Here is a 21,001-nt window from a genome sequence, read left to right on the forward strand (position 1 = left end):
ACACTAATGATGACAGAGACTTAACCTCTGTAACACTAATGCTGACAGAGACTTAACCACTGTAACCACTGTAACACTAATGATGACAGAGACTTAACCACTGTAACACTAATACTGACAGAGACTTAACCTCTGTAACACTAATGATGACAGAGACTTAACCACTGTAACAGTAATACTGACAGAGACTTAACCACTGTAACACTAATACTGACAGAGACTTAACCACTGTAACACTAATACTGACAGACACTTATCCACTGTAACACTAACGATGACAGAGACTTAACCACTGTAACCATGTAACACTAATACTGACAGACACGTAACCACTGTAACAATGTAACACTAATACTGACAAAGACTTAACCACTGTAACACTAATGATGACAAAGACTTAACCACTAACCATGTAACACTAATACTGACAGAGACTTAAGCACTGTAACAATGTAACACTAATACTGACAGAGACTTATCCACTGTAACACTAATACTGACAGAGACTTAACCTCTGTAACACTAATACTGACAGAGACTTAACCACTGTAACACTAATACTGACAGAGACTTAACCTCTGTAACACTAATACTGACAGAGACTTAACCTCTGTAACACTGATACTGACAGAGACTTAACCACTGTAACAATGTAACACTAATACTGACAGAGACTTATCCTCTGTAACACTAATACTGACAGAGACTTAACCACTGTAACACTAATACTGACAGAGACTTAACCTCTGTAACACTAATACTGACAGAGACTTAAACCCTGTAACACTGATACTGACAGAGACTTAACCACTGTAACCATGTAACACTAATACTGACAGAGACTTAACCACTGTAACACTAATACTGAGAGAGACTTAAACCACTGTAACAATGTAACACTAATACTGACAGAGACTTAACCACTGTAACAAAGTAACACTAATACTGACAGAGACTTAACCACTGTAACACTAATACTGAGAGAGACTTAACCTCTGTAACACTAATACTGAGAGAGACTTAAACCACTGTAACAATGTAACACTAATACTGACAGAGACTTAACCTCTGTAACACTAATACTGACAGAGACTTAACCACTGTAACACTAATACTGACAGAGACTTAACCTCTGTAACACTAATACTGAGAGAGACTTAACCTCTGTAACACTAATACTGACAGAGACTTAACCACTGTAACCATGTAACACTAATACTGACAGAGACTTAACCACTGTAACACTAATACTGACAGAGACTTAACCACTGTAACACTAATACTGACAGAGACTTAACCACTGTAACACTAATGATGACAGAGTGTCACGCCCTGGCCTTATTATTCTTTGTTTTCTTGATTATTTTAGTTAGGTCAGGGTGTGACATGGGTAATGTTTATGTTTTGTTGGTTTTGGATGTTTATTTGGTAAAGGGGTTATGGGGTGTAAAATATGGTTTTGTGTTTAGTGTAGATGTCTAGCGTTGTCTATGTAAGAACGTTAGTAGCCTGTATGTTTGTGCACAACGTTTGTAGCTTCACGGTCGTTTTGTTATTTTGTTAGTTTGTAAAGTGTTTTTGTGTCGTGTTCATCTTCGTTCGTGTTTAATAAAAGAAGATGGCATATTTTCCAAAAGCTGCATTTTGGTCCGTCAATCCACCACACGATCGTGACAGAATTACCCACCATAGGACCAAGCGGCATGGAAGGCGGCAACAGGACATACCTACACAGGATCTCTGGAGTTGGGAGGAGGAATTGGAAGAAGATCCATGGGCACAACCTGGAGAATATCGCCTCCCTCGTGAAGAGCTGGAAGCAGCGAAAGCCGAGAGGAGGCGATATGAGGAGGCAGCACGGAGACAAGGCTGGAGACCCGTGAGTACAACCCAAAAATTTCTTGGGGGGGGCCTTAAAGGGAGTGTGGCGAAGTCAGGTAGGAAACCTGCGCCTACTCCCTGTACTTACCGTGGAGAGCGGGAGTACGGGCAGACACCGTGTTACGCAGTAGAGCGCACGGTGTCTCCTGTACGCGTGCATAGCCCGGTTCGGTACATTGCAGCTCCACGTATCGGCCGGGCTAGACTGAGCGTTGAGCCATATGTCATGAAGCCGGCCCAACGCATCTGGTCACCAGTGCGTCTCCTCGGGCCGGCGTACATGGCACCAGCCTTACGCATGGTGTCCCCGGTTCGCCTACATAGGCCGGTGCGGGTTATTCCACCTCCCCGCACTGGTCAGGCGACGGGGAGCATTGAACCAGGTAAGGTTGGGCAGGCTCGGCGTTCAAGGGAGCCAGTACGCCTGCACGGTCCGGTATTTCCGGCGCCACCTCCCCGCCCCAATCCAGTACCACCAGTGCCTCCTCCACGCACTAGCTATATGGTGCGTGTCTCCAGCCCTTTACCACCAGTGTCTAAACCACGCACCAAGCCTCCTGTGTGTCCCCAGAGTCCTGTGCGTCCTGTTGCTGCTCCCCGCACTAGCCCTGAGATGCGTGTCCCCAGCCCGGTGCCACCAGTCCCGGCACCACGCACCAGGCCTACAGTGCGCCTCAGCCGGCAGGAGTCTGCCGTCTGCACAGCATTGACTGAACTGCTCGTCTCCCCAGCGCCATCTGAGCCATCCGTCTCCCCAGCGCCATCTGAGCCATCCGTCTCCCCAGCGCCATCTGAGCCATCCGTCTGCAATGAGCCTGCAAAGCCGCCCGTCTGCCATGAGCCTGCAAAGCCGCCCGTCTGCCATGAGCCCACTGAGCCGTCCGCCAGACAGGAGCCGCTAGAGCCGCCAGCCAGACAGGAGCCGCTAGAGCCGTCCGTCAGACAGGATCTGCCAGAGCCGCCAACCAGACAGGATCTGCCAGAGCCGCCAACCAGACAGGATCTGCCAGAGCCGCCAACCAGACAGGAGCAGCCAGATCAGTCAGCCAGCCATGAGCAGCCAGATCCGTCAGCTAGCCATGAGCAGCCAGATCCGTCAGCTAGCCATGAGCAGCCAGATCCGTCAGCTAGCCATGAGCAGCCAGATCCGTCAGCTAGCCATGAGCAGCCAGATCCGTCAGCTAGCCATGAGCAGCCAGATCCGTCAGCTAGCCATGAGCAGCCAGATCCGTCAGCTAGCCATGAGCAGCCAGATCCGTCAGCTAGCCATGAGCAGCCAGATCCGTCAGCTAGCCATGAGCAGCCAGATCCGTCAGCTAGCCATGAGCAGCCAGATCCGTCAGCTAGCCATGAGCAGCCAGATCCGTCAGCTAGCCATGAGCAGCCAGATCCGTCAGCTAGCCATGAGCAGCCAGATCCGTCAGCCAGCCATGAGCAGCCAGATCCGTCAGCCAGCCATGAGCAGCCAGATCCGTCAGCCAGCCATGAGCAGCCAGATCCGTCAGCCAGCCATGAGCAGCCAGATCAGTTAGCCAGCCATGAGCAGCCAGATCTGTCAGCCAGCCATGGGCTGTCCCTCAGTCCGGAGCTGCAGTCCCTCAGTCCGGAGCTGCAGTCCCTCAGTCCGGAGCTGCCATTCCTCAGTCCGGAGCTGCCCCTTACCCTGGAGCTGCCCCTTCCCCTGGTGCTGCCCCTTACCCTGGTGCTGCCCCTTACCCTGGTGCTGCCCCTTACCCTGGTACTGCCCCTGACCCTAGTACTGCCCCTGTCCCTGGTACTGCCCCTGACCCTGGTACTGCCTCTTACCCTGGTACTGCCCCTTAGTCTGGAACTGCCCCTGAATGCAATGGGGTTAATGTGGAGGGGGGTCGTTTGGAGGAGGCCTAGGAGGTGGTTAGGTACTGTGGTGACGTGGGGACTACGACCAGAGCCGGAGCCGCCACCGTGGAGGGGAGCCCACCCAGACCCTCCCCTAGACTGTGTATGGTGCGCCCGGAGTTCGCGCCTCAAGGGGGGGGTTATGTCACGCCCTGGCCTTATTATTCTTTGTTTTCTTGATTATTTTAGTTAGGTCAGGGTGTGACATGGGTAATGTTTATGTTTTGTTGGTTTTGGATGTTTATTTGGTAAAGGGGTTATGGGGTGTAAAATATGGTTTTGTGTTTAGTGTAGATGTCTAGCGTTGTCTATGTAAGAACGTTAGTAGCCTGTATGTTTGTGCACAACGTTTGTAGCTTCACGGTCGTTTTGTTATTTTGTTAGTTTGTAAAGTGTTTTTGTGTCGTGTTCATCTTCGTTCGTGTTTAATAAAAGAAGATGGCATATTTTCCAAAAGCTGCATTTTGGTCCGTCAATCCACCACACGATCGTGACACAGAGACTTAACCTCTGTAACACTAATGATGACAAAGACTTAACCACTAACCACTGTAACACTAATGATGACAGAGACTTAACCACTAACCACTGTAACACTAATGATGACAGAGACTTAACCACTGTAACCATGTAACACTAATACTGACAGAGACTTAACCACTGTAACCATGTAACACTAATACAGAAAGACACTTATCCACTGTAACACTAATGATGACAGAGACTTAACCACTGTAACAATGATACTGACAGAGACTTAAACCCTGTAACAATGTAACATTAATACTGTCCTATAAGACTGAACAACTTATCCTAAAAATAAGATTTGGTGATGAATTCCCCCATTCCCATGCTGTTACACTTTGGTTATATTCCAAATGGCATCCAATTCTCTATATAGTGCACTACAACCAGAGGGGCCCAGGTCTAAAGGGAATAGGGTGCCATTTGGTATGAAGCCTGTGTCACAGTCTAAAATGTATTAACCAGCTGTTGCACTGATACTGTAAACGAGTGTAAGGAGGATTTATACATCTGGAGGTTCAGGGTGGTCAGCCACTGCTTCAGCCCTCAGAGTCCCAGCACACAGTGAAGTGGTTATTATACGCAACGCACATGAGCAGCAGTGACCATGTGTGTGTGTGCTACACGTGTGTTCAGCTAGCAGGACTGTGTGCGTGTTAAACACACGTTCAGGGGAGTTTCCGTGGGATCACAACAAGTCTTAAACATGTTCAATGGTACATGGTCTTCATGGGAAGTTGGCAGAGATGAGGGCAGAGTGAGATCATGCAGTGGTACAGGGTATAAACTGTTCCAGGAAGAGCGAGACTGCGGATCGATGCATGATTAAATCATAATAAGATACACCTTACTGCACTAGGCACTCACACTCACACACACACACACACACACCAAGGGAAACAAACAGTTCAGCAAACCGCCAAACTGTTTCAGTAATTAAGGACATTAAACATTTATTACATAATAGGACATAATAAGATTTGACGGATGTATTTCTTTTCTGAAGTAAAGCGAACCGTCACAGGGTGCTCCATGCTATTGGTTGATGATGGTCAAACCAAACGATCCGGCAGCACCGAGACCAAAGAGCAGTCCAACAACAAGCCAAGCAGTCAAATCAAATGAACCCAACCCACACAACAACCCGGGGGAGCGAAGAACATAGAGGTTCTTCGTGGTGTGGAGAATGTGAGAAGGTTTGGAAGGGGTCGGCATTGGGGTGTTGGGGGGGATGCAATGGTGTGTGTGAGTGTATTTACTCACCAACGATGGATATGTACACACAGAGAGAAGAGACAGAAACACAAAGATAAAACTACATCTTCAGCCAGACAGACCAACAGACTACAAGCGAAATGAGCTGCCATAAAGCTGTCTGAAATGAGCTGCTGTAAAGCCGTCTGAAATGAGCTGCCGTAAAGCTGTCTGAAATGAGCTGCCGTAAAGCTGTCTGAAATGAGCTGCCGTAAAGCTGTCTGAAATGTGCTGCCGTAAAGCAGTCTGAAATGAGCTGACATAAAGCTGTCTGAAATGACATGTCCAGCTGTTGATTTAGATCTTTGTTTCAACCCACACACCTGGTTTATGTCACTCATTGCTCAGACAGTGCACACACCTGGTTTATGTCACTCATTGCTCAGACAGTGCACACACCTGGTTTATGTCACTCATTGCTCAGACAGTGCACACACCTGGTTTATGTCACTCATTGCTCAGAGTGCACACACCTGGTTTATGTCACTCCTTGCTCAGAGTGCACACACCTGGTTTATTTGACTCATTGCTCAGAAAGTGCATATACCTGGTTTATGTCACTCATTGCTCAGAGAGTGCACACACCTGGTTTATGTCACTCATTGCCCAGAGTGCACACACCTGGTTTATGTCACTCATTGCTCAGACAGTGCACACACCTGGTTTATGTCACTCATTGCTCAGAGAGTGCACACACCTGGTTTATGTCACTCATTGATCAGAGTGCACACACCTGGTTTATGCCACTCATTGCCCAGAGTGCACACACCTGGTTTATGTCACTCATTGCTCAGAGAGTGCACACACCTGGTTTATTTCACTCATTGCTCAGAGTGCACACACCTGGTTTATGCCACTCATTGCCCAGAGTGCACACACCTGGTTTATGTCACTCATTGCTCAGAGAGTGCACATACCTGGTTTATGTCACTCATTGCTCAGAGAGTGCACACACCTGGTTTATGTCACTCATTGCTCAGAGTGCACACACCTGGTTTATGTCACTCATTGATCAGAGTGCACACACCTGGTTTATGTCACTCATTGCTCAGAGAGTGAACACACCTGGTTTATGTCACTCATTGATCAGAGTGCACACACCTGGTTTATTTCACTCATTGCTCAGAAAGTGCAAAAATCTGTTTTCCCCAAAAACAGCAGACATTCAGGCCCCAGAGGACCAAATTGAATGTTTTAGTGAGAGTACAATGCACCTGTGTGTGTGTGCATGTGTGTGTGTGCATGCGTGTTTGTGTGTATTATTAAGCAGCAGGCTAATCCGTGAGACTGGACTGAACATTAACTACAGCTGAGCATCAATGTATCTGTCTAGATCTCAGGCATTGAGGCAGGACAGGCAGCCAATGGCAGAGTGGAACTACAGCCCAGACAGAGATAATCGCCAATAGAATGATAGAAGAAAGATATCTTTAAGAGAGTATATAGAGAGTGAGGCCAGTTCTGAAAACATTACATCCATTGAATGGCTCACAAAGACTCTCTGTGGTACATGTCAGCTGGCTAAACACCACGTATTACTACAAACCACCTTCCCTGGGAACTGTTGATTTTTACTCAAACAAGCGCAATGTCATGTAGAATGTAGAATAACTTTGGGGCTCCGATTCGACTATAGTTCCATTCTTTTTTGATGACATCCTACTAGTTAATTTTAGGCATGGGAGATGTCGGGGCAGGGGTGTGGGGTTAGACATTGTACACCCACCATGTTACAGTGCATCCTGCCCGTGAGAGAGATCTGAAAGTGCAACAAATTACTCTCACTCTCAAGTCTCACATTAGAAATACAGAGACATTCACACTCACACAGTAGAACATAGAGACACAAGAAGTGACTAATATTATACTACAGAGTTATGTTGGGGAAAATCTCTGGTAGGAAATATATTTAGAAAATCTATTTTTGTGTTTGCAAACACAAAGAGATTTTGTGACGTACCTCTTTCTGAATTCCAATGACATAGAATGTTTTCCCCTCAAACTTCAGTTTGTTGACATCAGCCCTAGAAAAATAAACAATGGCAATTATGAGATTGAAAAATCAGACCATCACTGTTCTGGTAGTGAAGAGGTCATAGGTTAGAGGTTATTGGTGACTGGGGAGAGGTGAAGGGTTACCATTTGAGCAGGTGGATTCTCTTGTTTCCCTGGAACACCACAAACCCCGTGGCAGTAAATCCCAGGAAGGCTGTGGATCCTGTGAAGTCCTGCAGACACACACAGCAAAGCTCTGTGAAGGTAGGAGTTACCCATGTATACCAATGTTTATCACCGCAGAAGGCTGAAAATGACTCGTCTTACTCTTCCTGACTACACGTCATTCCAATGCAAGCCTCACTGTCGTACACTCATGTATCGGCTTCCGAAAACAAATCCCTCATTCATGCATGAGTTTTCTGAACAGTTGGTTGCTCATGTCAAGAGCTTTGTGATTTATATCTCTAAATGAAAAGCGCTCTACAATTTGTATTATTATTATAATTAACCACAGATCAAAGATCAGATAAGCTCCCCCCCAATCCTATCCTTATGAATTACGGGGATTAAATCATATCTGACTCTGGACCAGAGGTTGGTGGAATCGTCTACCTGCCCCTTACCAGATCACAGGCTGAGAGGCAGCAGAACTTGGCATTCTGGGATACAGGAAGACTGTCAGCAAGTGAAGCGTTGTCGCCATGGCAACGGCTACTCTACAAAAATTGTTCCCATAGACTTCTACAATCCAAATGTATGAAAACGTACAGATAATTCAAATCCATGGGAACATATGATAGGTAATCCTCTTGATAACATATGAACCAAAGCATCTTTTCATACAGTAGATTCCTGCCAAGAGTATACTACTGTAACTACTGTGTCACGTTCCTGACCTATTTCTGTTAGTTTATGTGTGTTAGTTGGTCAGGACGTGAGGTTGGGTGGGCATTCTATGTTTTCTGTTTCTGTGTTGGTTTTTGGGTTGCCTGGTATGGCTCTTAATTAGAGGCAAGTGTTTGGCGTTCCTCTAATTAAGAGTCATATTTAGGTAGGCGTTGTCACAGTGTTCGTTGTGGGTGATTGTCTTCCGTGTCTGTGTCTGTTTCACCACGCGGGACTGTTTACGGTTTGTTCGGTTTGTGTAGCCTATGTCTCCTATTCGTGCGTTTTCTTGTTTTATGTAAGTACGTCGTCTAGGTCTGTCTACACCGTTTGTTATTTTTGTTAGTTTATACAAGTTCGTGTTTTCGTTAAATAAAAATGTCATTTCACTACGCTGCGCCTTGGTTCCCTCAATACTCCTCCTCTTCCGAAGATGAAGAGGAGGAGGACTGCCGTTACAGAATCACCCACCAGAAATCCAGAACCAAGCAGCGTAATTTGGAGCAACGGGGAAGTATACAGGACTTGTGGAGTTGGGAGCCAATATTTAACGGAGAAGGACCATGGGCTAAAGTGAATCACCGTCCATGGGAACAGCTGGAGGCAGCTCGGAGAGTGGAGGAAAAGAGAGAGAGGAACCGGAGTTATGAGGGGACACGTCTTGCATGGAAGCCCAAAAAGCCCGTGAGTAACACCCAAAAATTTCTTGGGGGGGGACTAAGAGGTAGTGGGCCTAGGGCAGGTAGGAGACCTGCGCCCACTTCCCAGGCTTACCGTGGAGAGCGGGAGTACGGGCAGGCGCCGTGTTACGCAGTAGAGCGCACGGTGTCTCCTGTACGAGTGCATAGCCCAGTGCGGGTTATTCCACCTCCCCGCACTGGTAGGGCTAGATTGGGCATTGAGCCAGGTGTCATGAGGCCGGCTCAACGCATCTGGTCTCCAGTGCGTCTCCTCGGGCCGGCATACATGGCACCTGCCTTACGCATGGTTTCCCCGGTTCGCCTACATAGGCCGGTGCGGGTTATTCCACCTCCCCGCACTGGTCGGGCGACCGGGAGCATTCAACCAGGTAAGGTTGGGCAGGCTCAATGCTCAAGAGAGCCAGTACGCCTGCACGGTCCGGTATTTCCGGCGCCACCTCCCCGCCCCAGCCTAGTACCTACAGTGCCTACACTACGCACTAGGCTACCAGTGCGTCTCCTGAGCCCTGTTCCTCCTCCACGCACTCTCCCTGTAGTGCGTGTATCCAGTTCGGTGCCTCCAGTTCCGGCACCACGCACTAAGCCTCCTGTGCGTCTCCAGAGCCCTGTACACACTGTTTCTTCTCCCCCTACTAATCCTGATGTGCTTGTCCTCAGCCCGGTGCCACCAGTGCCGGTACCACGCACCAGGTATAGAGTGGGCTTTGAGAGTCCAGTGTGCCCTGTCCCTGCTCCCCGCACTAGTATGAAGGTGCGTGTCCTTAGCCCGGTGCCTCCAGTTCCAGCACTACGCACCAGGTCTACAGTGCGCCTTATCCGGCCAGAGCCATCCGTCTCCCCAGCGCCATCTGAGCCATCCGTCTCCCCAGCGCCATCTGAGCCATCCGTCTCCCCAGCGCCATCTGAGCCATCCGTCTCCCCAGCGCCATCTGAGCCATCCGTCTCCCCAGCGCCGTCTGAGCCATCCGTCTGCAATGAGCCTGCAAAGCCGCCCGTCTGCCATGAGCCTGCAAAGCCGCCCGTCTGCCATGAGCCTACAGAGCCGTCCGCCAGACAGGAGCCGCTAGAGCCGTCCGCCAGACAGGAGCCGCTAGAGCCGTCCGCCAGACAGGAGCCGCTAGAGCCGCCCGTCAGACAGGATCTGCCAGAGCCGCCAACCAGACAGGATCTGCCAGAGCCGCCAACCAGACAGGATCTGCCAGAGCCGCCAACCAGACAGGATCTGCCAGAGCCGCCAACCAGACAGGATCTGCCAGAGCCGCCAGCGAGCCATGAGCGGCCAGAGCCGTCAGAGAGCCATGAGCGTCCAGAGCCGTCAGCCTGCCATGAGCGTCGAGAGCCGTCAGCCTGCCATGAGCGTCGAGAGCCGTCAGCCAGCCATGAGCGTCGAGAGCCGTCAGCCAGCCATGAGCGTCGAGAGCCGTCAGCCAGCCATGAGCGTCGAGAGCCGTCAGCCAGCCATGAGCGTCGAGAGCCGTCAGCCAGCCATGAGCGTCGAGAGCCGTCAGCCAGCCATGAGCGTCGAGAGCCGTCAGCCAGCCATGAGCGTCGAGAGCCGTCAGCCAGCCATGAGCGTCGAGAGCCGTCAGCCAGCCATGAGCGTCGAGAGCCGTCAGCCTGCCATGAGCGTCGAGAGCCGTCAGCCTGCCATGAGCGTCCAGATTCGTCAGTCAGCCATGAGCTGCCCTTCAGCCAGAAACGGCTATATACCCAGAACTGCCCCTCAGTCCAGAGCTGTCTCTCTGTCCGGAGCTTCCTTTCAGTCCGGAGTTGCCCCTCTATCATGATCTCCCTCTCTATCTTGATCTACCTCTATATTCTGATCTATCCTTCTGTCTGGTGCTATCCCTCTGTCTTGATTTATCCCTCTGTCCCGGTGCTGTCCCTGTCATGGATGTTACTAAGAGGATTTTGTGGGGGTAAGATATGGGTGGACATTTTTAGGGGTAGATGGAGGCTAGGATTGATTATGGTGGGGTGGGGACCTCGCCCGGAGCCTGAGCCACCACCGTGGTCAGATGCCCACCCAGACCCTCCCCTAGACTTTGTGCTGGTGCGCCCGGTGTTCGCACCTTATGGGGGGGGGTTATGTCACGTTCCTGACCTATTTCTGTTAGTTTATGTGTGTTAGTTGGTCAGGACGTGAGGTTGGGTGGGCATTCTATGTTTTCTGTTTCTGTGTTGGTTTTTGGGTTGCCTGGTATGGCTCTTAATTAGAGGCAGGTGTTTGGCGTTCCTCTAATTAAGAGTCATATTTAGGTAGGCGTTGTCACAGTGTTCGTTGTGGGTGATTGTCTTCCGTGTCTGTGTCTGTTTCACCACGCGGGACTGTTTACGGTTTGTTCGGTTTGTGTAGCCTATGTCTCCTATTCGTGCGTTTTCTTGTTTTATGTAAGTACGTCGTCTAGGTCTGTCTACACCGTTTGTTATTTTTGTTAGTTTATACAAGTTCGTGTTTTCGTTAAATAAAAATGTCATTTCACTACGCTGCGCCTTGGTTCCCTCAATACTCCTCTTCTTCCGAAGATGAAGAGGAGGAGGACTGCCGTTACATACTGTATCAACACATGCAACCTCCCTCTGCAGCACAGTAAACATGTAGTCTGCTCACATCAAACATTCAAGCCGAATTGATTTCAATTTCTCGGCCAATCGTTGTTGATTTCAAGCTCCATCCTTTATCTTTCTGATTGGACGGTTTGTCTATCTGTTGAACTCAGTCTCCTTCTGCTTGGACAGTGTGTTTCTTAATGAGTGGAACATGACAGCTGTGATGGAAACTGTTCCTCTGGTTCCCTCTCGTCCTCTCTGGCTGCAGTAAATGGATGGTGATACACTGACTCAGGCTTAAGCCACAGCTGCAGTTCATTCCTGAATTAAAAGGTCTTTATGACACAAGCAGAACAGATAAGCGAATCCTCAAACAAAATACATTAAATATCTCCTTTAATCAGCTTAGAGTGCTTTGATACCCTGGCTGTCAGAGTTTCCCATTCACACAGTGAGTCACTATGGCTGCGTTTACACAGGCAGCACAATTCTGATATTTTTTCTACTCATTGGTCTTTTGACCAATCACATCAGATCTTTTCATATCAGATTTTTTTTGAGCTGATCTGATTGGTCAAAAGACCAATTTGTGAAAAAAAGATCAGAATTTGTCTGCCTGTGTAAACTCAGCCAGAGAGGATGAGAGGGAAGCAGAGGAACAGTCTCGATCACAGCTGTCATGTTACACTCATTAAGAAACACACTGTCCAATCAGAAGGAGACTGAGTTCAACAGATAGACAAAACATCCAATCAGAAAGAAAAAGGAAGGGGTGTGAAATCAACTACGATTGGCCGAGAAATTGAAATCAAATTGGTTTGAATGTTTGATGTGAGCGGACTAAATGTTAATGTGGACTGACAACTCAATACAAGCTGTTAAATCAATCCTGCACCTGCCCGCCCGTCCAACATCACTACTCTGGACGGTTCTGACTTAGAATATGTGGACAACTACAAATACCTAGGTGTCTGGTTAGACTGTAAACTCTCCTTCCAGACTCACATCAAACATCTCCAATCCAAAGTTAAATCTAGAATTGGCTTCCTATTTCGCAACAAAGCATCCTTCACTCATGCTGCCAAACATACCCTCGTAAAACTGACCATCCTACCAATCCTCGACTTCGGCGATGTCATTTACAAAATAACCTCCAATACCCTATTCAATAAATTGGATACAGTCTATCACAGTGCCATCCGTTTTGTCACCAAAGCCCCATATACTACCCACCACTGCGAGCTGTACGCTCTCGTTGGCTGGCCCTCGCTTCATACTCGTCGCCAAACCCACGGGCTCCAGGTCATCTACAAGACCCTGCTAGGTAAAGTCCCCCCTTATCTCAGCTCGCTGGTCACCATAGCAGCAGCCACCGGTAGCACGCGCTCCAGCAGGTATATCTCTCTGGTCACCCCCAAAACCAATTCTTCCTTTGGCCGCCTCTCCTTCCAGTTCTCTGCTGCCAATGATTGGAATGAACTACAAAAATCTCTGAAACTGGAGACACTTATCTCCCTCACTAGCTTTAAGCACCAGCTGTCAGAGCAGCTCATAGATTACTGCACCTGTACATAGCCTATCTATAATTTAGCCCAAACAACTACCTCTCCCCCTACTCTATTTATTTATTTATTTTGCTCCTTTGCACCCCATTATTTCTATCTTTACTTTGCACATTCTTCCACTGCAAATCAACCATTCCAGTGTTTTACTTGCTATATTGTATTTACTTCGCCACCATGGCCTTTTTTTTGCCTTTACCTCCCTTATCTCACCTCATTTGCTCACATTGTATATACTTGTTTTTTTCTCCTGTATTATTGACTGTATGTTTGTTTTACTCCATGTGTAACTCTGTGTTGTTGTATGTGTCGAACTGCTTTGCTTTATCTTGGCCAGGTCGCAATTGTAAATGAGAACTTGTTCTCAATTAGCCTACCTGGTTAAATAAAGGTTAAATAAAATAAAAAATATAAAAACTGTACAATCATTGATTATAAGTCACAGTTGCTACACTGGAATAAATGACATGGAAAATAAAGGTGAGCGTTTGAGGGAGAAGTGGTGTGAGGTACCTTGCAGGGGTGAGGGTCCACTCCGTATGTCTCCAGGTTGTGTGCCCTCTGGAGGAGATGAAGCTCGGCCAGAGCAGAACACTGCCCCCTGTGGGATAGGAGAACAGTTAGTAGCAAACCTACAGGCTGGTTTTACACCATGGGTGTAACAGACATGGGGCACAGGTATCACCCCAATAGAAACCGCTTTGTGTTTGAGGTGAGTGCTCCATAAACACAAATCATGTCTGTCAGTGCTAAAGAAATGTCTGAGAAATACAACTATAATGTAGAAGGATATTCTAATGCTAGCTTTACATTTATCTTGTTGTCATTAGCTCAGTGTTAGCCCATCTCTAGATTACCAGAGATGTTGCTCAGCAGCTTGTATTTGGAGTAATGAGTCTTTGCTTACGTTCATTAGTTGAAGTGGTGCTTGGCAAAGCACCTAGGTGACGCATGCTGCTTCTCTGCTGTTGGCTCTAAATCAACCTGCCTGAGCCTCAGTTTATATTATAACGCCTGTAAACACAACCCTCTGGTCCCAGCCAGCCCTCTTGTCCCAGCCAGCCCTCTTGTCCCAGCCAGCCCTCTGGTCCCAGCCAGCCCTCTGGTCCCAGCCAGCCCTCTGGTCCCAGCCAGCCCTCTGGTCCCAGCCAGCCCTCTGGTCCCAGCCAGCCCTCTTGTCCCAGCCAGCCCTCTGGTCCCAGCCAGCCCTCTGGTCCCAGCCAGCCCTCTGGTCCCAGCCAGCCCTCTGGTCCCAGCCAGCCCTCTGGTCCCAGCCCGCCACATTACATCATCTGGGACAGGGACATGGGATCAGCAATGGCTTTATGTATCTGTATGTGTATGTATGTGTATGTATGTATCTGTATGTGTGAGTGCGTGTGTCTGTATGTATCTGCATGTGTATGTATGTGTATGTATGTATCTGTATGTATCTGCATGTGTTTGCATGTGTCTGTATGTGTCTCCATGTGTCTGTTTGTTTCTGCATGTGTCTGTATGTGTCTGTATGTGTCTGTATGTATCTGCATGTGTTTGCATGTGTCTGTATGTGTCTCCATGTGTCTGTATGTTTCTGCTTGCATCTGTATGTGTCTGTATGTGTTTGTATGTGTGTCTGTATGTGTCTCCATTGGTCTGTATGTGTCTGTATGTGTATGTATGTGTTTGTATGTGTCTGTATGTGTTTGTATGTGTCTGTATGTGTCTGTATGTGTGTCTGTATGTGTCTCCATTGGTCTGTATGTGTCTGTATGTGTCTGTATGTGTTTGCATGTGTATGTGTGTGTCTGTATGTGTCTGTATGTGTGTCTGTATGTGTCTCCATTGGTCTGTATGTGTCTGTGTGTGTCTGTATGTGTCTGTGTGTGTCTGTATGTGTTTGTATGTGTCTGTATGTGTTTGTATGTGTCTGTATGTGTTTGTATGTGTCTGTATGTGTGTCTGTATGTGTCTCCATTGGTCTGTATGTGTCTCCATGTGTCTACATGTGTATTTGTCTGTATGTGTCTGTATGTATCTGCATGTGTGTCTGTATGTGTGGCTGTATGTGTGTCTGTCTGTGTGTGTTTGCGTGTGTCTGTGTGTGTTTGCATGTGTCTGCGTGTGTGTCTGCATGTGTGTCTGTATGTGTGTCTGTATGGGTGTATGTGTGTGTCTGTATGTGTCTGTGTGTATCTGCTTGCATCTGTATGTGTGTATGTATGTGTGTCTGTATGCGTGGCTGCATGTGTCTGTGTGTGTGTCTGTATGGGTGGATGTGTGTGTCTGCATGTGTCTGTATGTCTGTGTGTCTGTATGTGTGTATGTATGTGTGTCTGTTTGTGTGTCTGTATGTGTGGCTGCATGTGTCTGTATGTGTGTCTGTATGTGTGGCTGTTTGTGGCTGTTTGTGTGTCTGTATGTGTCTGTTTGTGTGTCTGTGTGTGTCTGTTTGTGTGTCTGTGTATGTCTGCATGTGTCTGTATGTGTGGCTCCATGTGTCTGTATGTGTGGCTCCATGTGTCTGTATGTGTGGCTGCATGTGTCTGTATGTGTGTCTGCATGTGTCTGTGTGTCTGTATGTGTCTGCATCTGTGTGTGTCTGCGTGTGTCTGCATGTATCTGTTTGTGTGTCTGTGTATGTGTCTGTGTATGTCTGCATGTGTCTGTATGTATCTGTATGTCTGTCTGCATGTCTTTCTGCATGTGTGTCGGTCGTGTGTGTGTCTATATGTGTCTGTGTGTGTGTCTGTGTGTGTGTCTGTGTGTGTCTGTGTGTGTGTCTGTGTGTGTCTGTGTGTGTGTCTGCGTGTGTGTCTGCGTGTGTCTGCATGTGTGTCTGCGTGTGTGTCTGTGTGTGTCTGTGTGTGTGTCTGCATGTGTGTCTGTGTGTGTGTCTGTGTGTGTGTCTGCATGTGTGTCTGCGTGTGTGTCTGTGTGTGTGTCTGTGTGTGTCTGCGTGTCTGCGTGTGTGTCTGTGTGTGTGTCTGTGTGTGTCTGCGTGTGTTTCTGCGTGTGTGTCTGTGTGTGTGTGTCTGTGTGTGTGTGTCTGCGTGTGTGTCTGTGTGTGTCTGCATGTGTGTCTGCATGTGTGTCTGCGTGTGTGTCTGCGTGTGTGTCTGCGTGTGTGTCTGTGTGTGTGTCTGTGTGTGTGTCTGCGTATGTGTCTGTGTGTGTGTGTCTGTGTGTGTCTGCGTGTGTGTCTGCGTGTGTGTCTGCGTGTGTGTCTGTGTGTGTGTCTGCGTGTGTGTCTGCGTGTGTGTCTGCATGTCAGAGATATGTTTAGATCAGCTGCTGGAGTCGATGACGTGTTTTACAGTTTCGCTTCAGTGGTGTTTGCACTATTTATGATGTGCTGGCAAAGAATTATAAAATGCAGGTGTAGCGAAAAATTCAGAAGGTTGTAAAACCATCTGGGACCCTATTTCCGTTTAATAGCAGCTGAGAAGAAGAAGAGAGGAAGTCAGTAAAATCTGAGTAAAATTCTGCTGATGTCATGATGCCAACTTTACAGTGGATGCTGTTGTATTCAGGTGCCAAGGTGTCTCAGTGTTGGAGTTGTTAGACACTGTAGTTGTTAGACTACAAATCCCACAATACCTTAGCTCGTTCTTGTGAATATCGATGATCTTCCTCTCCAGTTTAAGCGACTGCTTGGGGAACAGTTTGAAGTCTTGGATGTAGTCTGGCGGGTGTTCGTCTTGGTCATAGTCCCCTAGTTCAGCTGGGAAGGGTTATGACATGGTTAGCAGAGGGTTACAAAACGGTTAGCAGTGGTTATGAAATGGTTAGCAGAGGGTTATGAAACGTTAGCAGAGGGTTATGAAACATTAGCAGAAGGTTATGAAACGGTTAGCAGAAGGTTATGAAACGGTTAGCAGAGGGTTATGAAATGGTTAGCAGAGGGTTATGAAATGGTTAGCAGAAGGTTATGAAACGGTTAGCAGAGGGTTATGAAATGGTTAGCAGAGGGTTATGAAATGGTTAGCAGAGGGTTATGAAATGGTTAGCAGAGGGTTATGAAACGGTTCTCAGAGGGTTATGAAACGGTTCTCAGAGGGTTATCAAATGGTTAGCAGAGGGTTATGAAACTTATGAAATGTTAGCAGAGGGTTATGAAACAGTTAGCAGAGGGTTATGAAACGGTTAGCAGAGGGTTATGAAACTTATAAAATGTTAGCAGAGGGTTATGAAACGGTTAGCAGAGGGTTATGAAACTTATAAAATGTTAGCAGAGGGTTATGAAACAGTTAGCAGAGGGTTATGAAACAGTTAGCAGAGGGTTATGAAACAGTTAGCAGAGGGTTATGAAACAGTTAGCAGAGGGTTATGAAATGGTTAGCAGAGGGTTATGAAACAGTTAGCAGAGGGTTATGAAACAGTTAGCAGAGTGTTATGAAACAGTTAGCAGAGGGTTATGAAACAGTTAGCAGAGGGTTATGAAACAGTTAGCAGAGGGTTATGAAACAGTTAGCAGAGGGTTATGAAACAGTTAGCAGAGGGTTATGAAACAGTTAGCAGAGGGTTATGAAACAGTTAGCAGAGGGTTATGAAACAGTTAGCAGAGGGTTATGACATAGTTAGCAGAGGGTTATGAAACAGTTAGCAGAGGGTTATGAAATGGTTAGCAGAGGGTTATGAAACAGTTAGCAGAGGGTTATGAAACAGTTAGCAGAGGGTTATGAAATGGTTAGCAGAGGGTTATGAAACAGTTAGCAGAGGGTTATGAAACAGTTAGCAGAGTGTTATAAAACGGTTAGCAGTGCAATGTACCTGTAGCTTTATTACAGGCTTATCCTGCAGCTAACACACATCACTTTAATAACAGCCTAACAAAGTATGCATGGGGACTCGTTCTCATTAAACAGCAGTACTGATAATGACCAGCAGGAGGCCCTATGCTTTAACTACATCAGTTATGTGTGTCCCAAATGGCACCCTATTCCCTACATAGTGCACTACTTTTGACCCTGGTGCCCTGGTGAAAAGTAGTGCACTAAATAGGGAACGGGGTGCCATTTGGGACGTATCCATAGTTACCTCAGCTCACTTCATCATATTCTCCTCTCTAGGGAGCCCAGCCAGTCAGAAGAGTAGGGGCTAAGATATACTGTATGTTGTAACAGACATGGGGATTAGTTAGTGAAATGACATAGTTCAATCCTTTTGGAGCCCACATCAAACACTACCAGCCTGCGCCTCTCACTGTGCTGTTAATTGGCACCGTGGAGTTGTTCAGGGATGGTTGGATGTGTGTCAGCTTAAGTGTTGAGGTCTATTACTCTGGGCTGCTGTCAGGTTGTATTACTCTGGGCTGCTGTCAGGTTGTATTACTCTGGGCTGCTGTCAGGTTGTATTACTCTGGGCTGCTGTCAGGTTGTATTACTCTGGGCTGCTGTCAGGTTGTATTACTCTGGGCTGCTGTCAGGTTGTATTACTCTGGGCTGCTGTCAGGTTGTATTACTCTGGGCTGCTGTCAGGTTGTATTACTCTGGGCTGCTGTCAGGTTGTATTACTCTGGGCTGCTGTCAGGTTGTATTACTCTGGGCTGCTGTCAGGTTGTATTACTCTGGGCTGCTGTCAGGTTGTATTACTCTGGGCTGCTGTCAGGTTGTATTACTCTGGGCTGCTGTCAAGTTGTATTACTCTGGGCTGCTGTCAGGTTGTATTACTCTGGGCTGCTGTCAAGTTGTATTACTCTGGGCTGCTGTCAGGTTGTATTACTCTGGGCTGCTGTCAGGTTGTATTACTCTGGGCTGCTGTCAGGTTGTATTACTCTGGGTTGCTGTCAGGTTGTATTACTCTGGGCTGCTGTCAGGTTGTATTACTCTGGGCTGCTGTCAGGTTGTATTACTCTGGGCTGCTGTCAGGTTGTATTACTCTGGGCTGCTGTCAGGTTGTATTACTCTGGGCTGCTGTCAGGTTGTATTACTCTGGGCTGCTGTCAGGTTGTATTACTCTGGGCTGCTGTCAGGTTGTATTACTCTGGGCTGCTGTCAGGTTGTATTACTCTGGGCTGCTGTCAAGTTGTATTACTCTGGGCTGCTGTCAGGTTGTATTACTCTGGGCTGCTGTCAGGTTGTATTACTCTGGGCTGCTGTCAGGTTGTAATACTCTGGGCTGCTGTCAGGTTGTATTACTCTGGGCTGCTGTCAGGTTGTATTACTCTGGGCTGCTGTCAGGTTGTATTACTCTGGGCTGCTGTCAGGTTGTATTACTCTGGGTTGCTGTCAAGTTGTATTACTCTGGGCTGCTGTCAGGTTGTATTACTCTGGGCTGCTGTCAGGTTGTATTACTCTGGGCTGCTGTCAGGTTGTATTACTCTGGGCTGCTGTCAGGTTGTATTACTCTGGGCTGCTGTCAGGTTGTATTACTCTGGGCTGCTGTCAAGTTGTATTACTCTGGGCTGCTGTCAAGTTGTATTACTCTGGGCTGCTGTCAGGTTGTATTACTCTGGGCTGCTGTCAGGTTGTATTACTCTGGGCTGCTGTCAAGTTGTATTACTCTGGGCTGCTGTCAGGTTGTATTACTCTGGTTGCATTTCTTCTCTCAAGTTGTATTACTCTGCTGCCGGAAGCGTTTGCGTAGGGATGAGAGATCTCAGCTTGGAGAGTAGGGCCAGGGTTCATATCGTTTGAGAAGGTACTCGTACTAATGAGTCAGGTATCACAGCGAATCTATTGTTAATTCCTGTGCATGTAAATGAGAGTGATGATGTCAGAGCGGGGCTCACCCTGTACGATACAGGCCCCCAGGTAGGCTGCGTCAGCGAAGGGGCACAAGAGACGACCGTGGTAGACGTCCCTCTTCAGCTGCAGATAGAGTAGATACCTGCACAGAGACGCATACAGGGGTCAACCACAGACACTGGGCCTGCTTATAGACACATGGTTACTCAAGATACACTGTAGCCTGCTATTCTGAATGCCCACAGTGCATTCGGAAAGTATTCAGACCCCTTAACCTTTTCCATATTTTGTTACGTTACAGCCTTATTCTAAAATTGATTAAAGTACCTTTTTCCCCCTTATCAATCTACACACAATATATACACCATAATGATTTTTTTTGCACATTTATAAAAGAAAATATATAAAATAAAAAAGTATTTATATAAGTATTCAGACCCTTTGCTATGAGACAAAAAATTGAGCTCAGGTGCATCCTGCTTCCATTGAACATCCTTGAGATGTTTCTACAACTTGAGTGGAGTCCACCTGTGGTAAATTCAATTGAATGGACATGATTTGGAAAGGCACATACCTGTTTATATAAGGTCCCACAGTTAACAGTACATGTCAGAGCAAAAACCAAGCCATGAGACAGGATTGTGTCGAGGCACAGATCTGAGGAAGGGTACCAAAAAATGTCTGCAGCATTGAAGGTAACCCAGCGTAACCCCAAGAACACAGTGGCATCCATCATTCCTAAATGGAAGAAGTTTGGAACCACCAAGACTCTTCCTGTATCTGGCCGCCCAGGCAAACTGAGCAATCGGGGGAGAAGGGCTTCTGAGTTCCTCTGTGGAGATGGGAGAACGTTCCATAAGGACAACCATCTCTGCAGCACTCCAACAATCAGGCCTTTATGGTAGAGTGGCCAAACGGAAGCCACTCCTCAGTAAAAGGCACATGACAGCCCACTTGGAGTTTTCCAAAAGCACCTAAAGGACTCAGACCAGGAGCGCACAGCTGAACACTGTATGCTGGAAAACACCCGTTTGTTATTTTTGATTAAAACTGATCAACTCTGATAAACAAAATTATCTGGTCTGTTGAAACCAAGATT

The 21,001-nt window shown here is 47.4% G+C and overlaps 1 protein-coding gene across 5 annotated transcripts in view; it reads right to left on the minus strand.

Moving 5' to 3' along the window:
- Positions 1–21,001, minus strand: part of frmd3 (FERM domain containing 3) — a 120,152-nt gene that overhangs the window by 36,294 nt on the left and 62,857 nt on the right. For 3 of the 5 annotated variants that reach the window (XM_055918788.1, XM_055918787.1, XM_055918789.1), the window contains exons 5-10: positions 19,947–20,044; positions 16,814–16,937; positions 13,748–13,835; positions 7,678–7,766; positions 7,499–7,562; positions 7,265–7,297 (exon numbers count right to left, since the gene is read on the minus strand). In XM_055918788.1, coding sequence (XP_055774763.1) covers positions 7,265–7,297; positions 7,499–7,562; positions 7,678–7,766; positions 13,748–13,835; positions 16,814–16,937; positions 19,947–20,044 — 496 coding nt within the window. The remainder of the gene's footprint in view (positions 1–7,264; positions 7,298–7,498; positions 7,563–7,677; positions 7,767–13,747; positions 13,836–16,813; positions 16,938–19,946; positions 20,045–21,001) is intronic. The other 2 variants (XM_055918791.1, XM_055918790.1) reach the window with 1 other exon arrangement.

The sequence above is a fragment of the Salvelinus fontinalis genome, chromosome 4 (genome assembly GCF_029448725.1).
Source record: "Salvelinus fontinalis isolate EN_2023a chromosome 4, ASM2944872v1, whole genome shotgun sequence".
Classification (NCBI taxonomy): Eukaryota; Metazoa; Chordata; class Actinopteri; order Salmoniformes; family Salmonidae; genus Salvelinus; species Salvelinus fontinalis.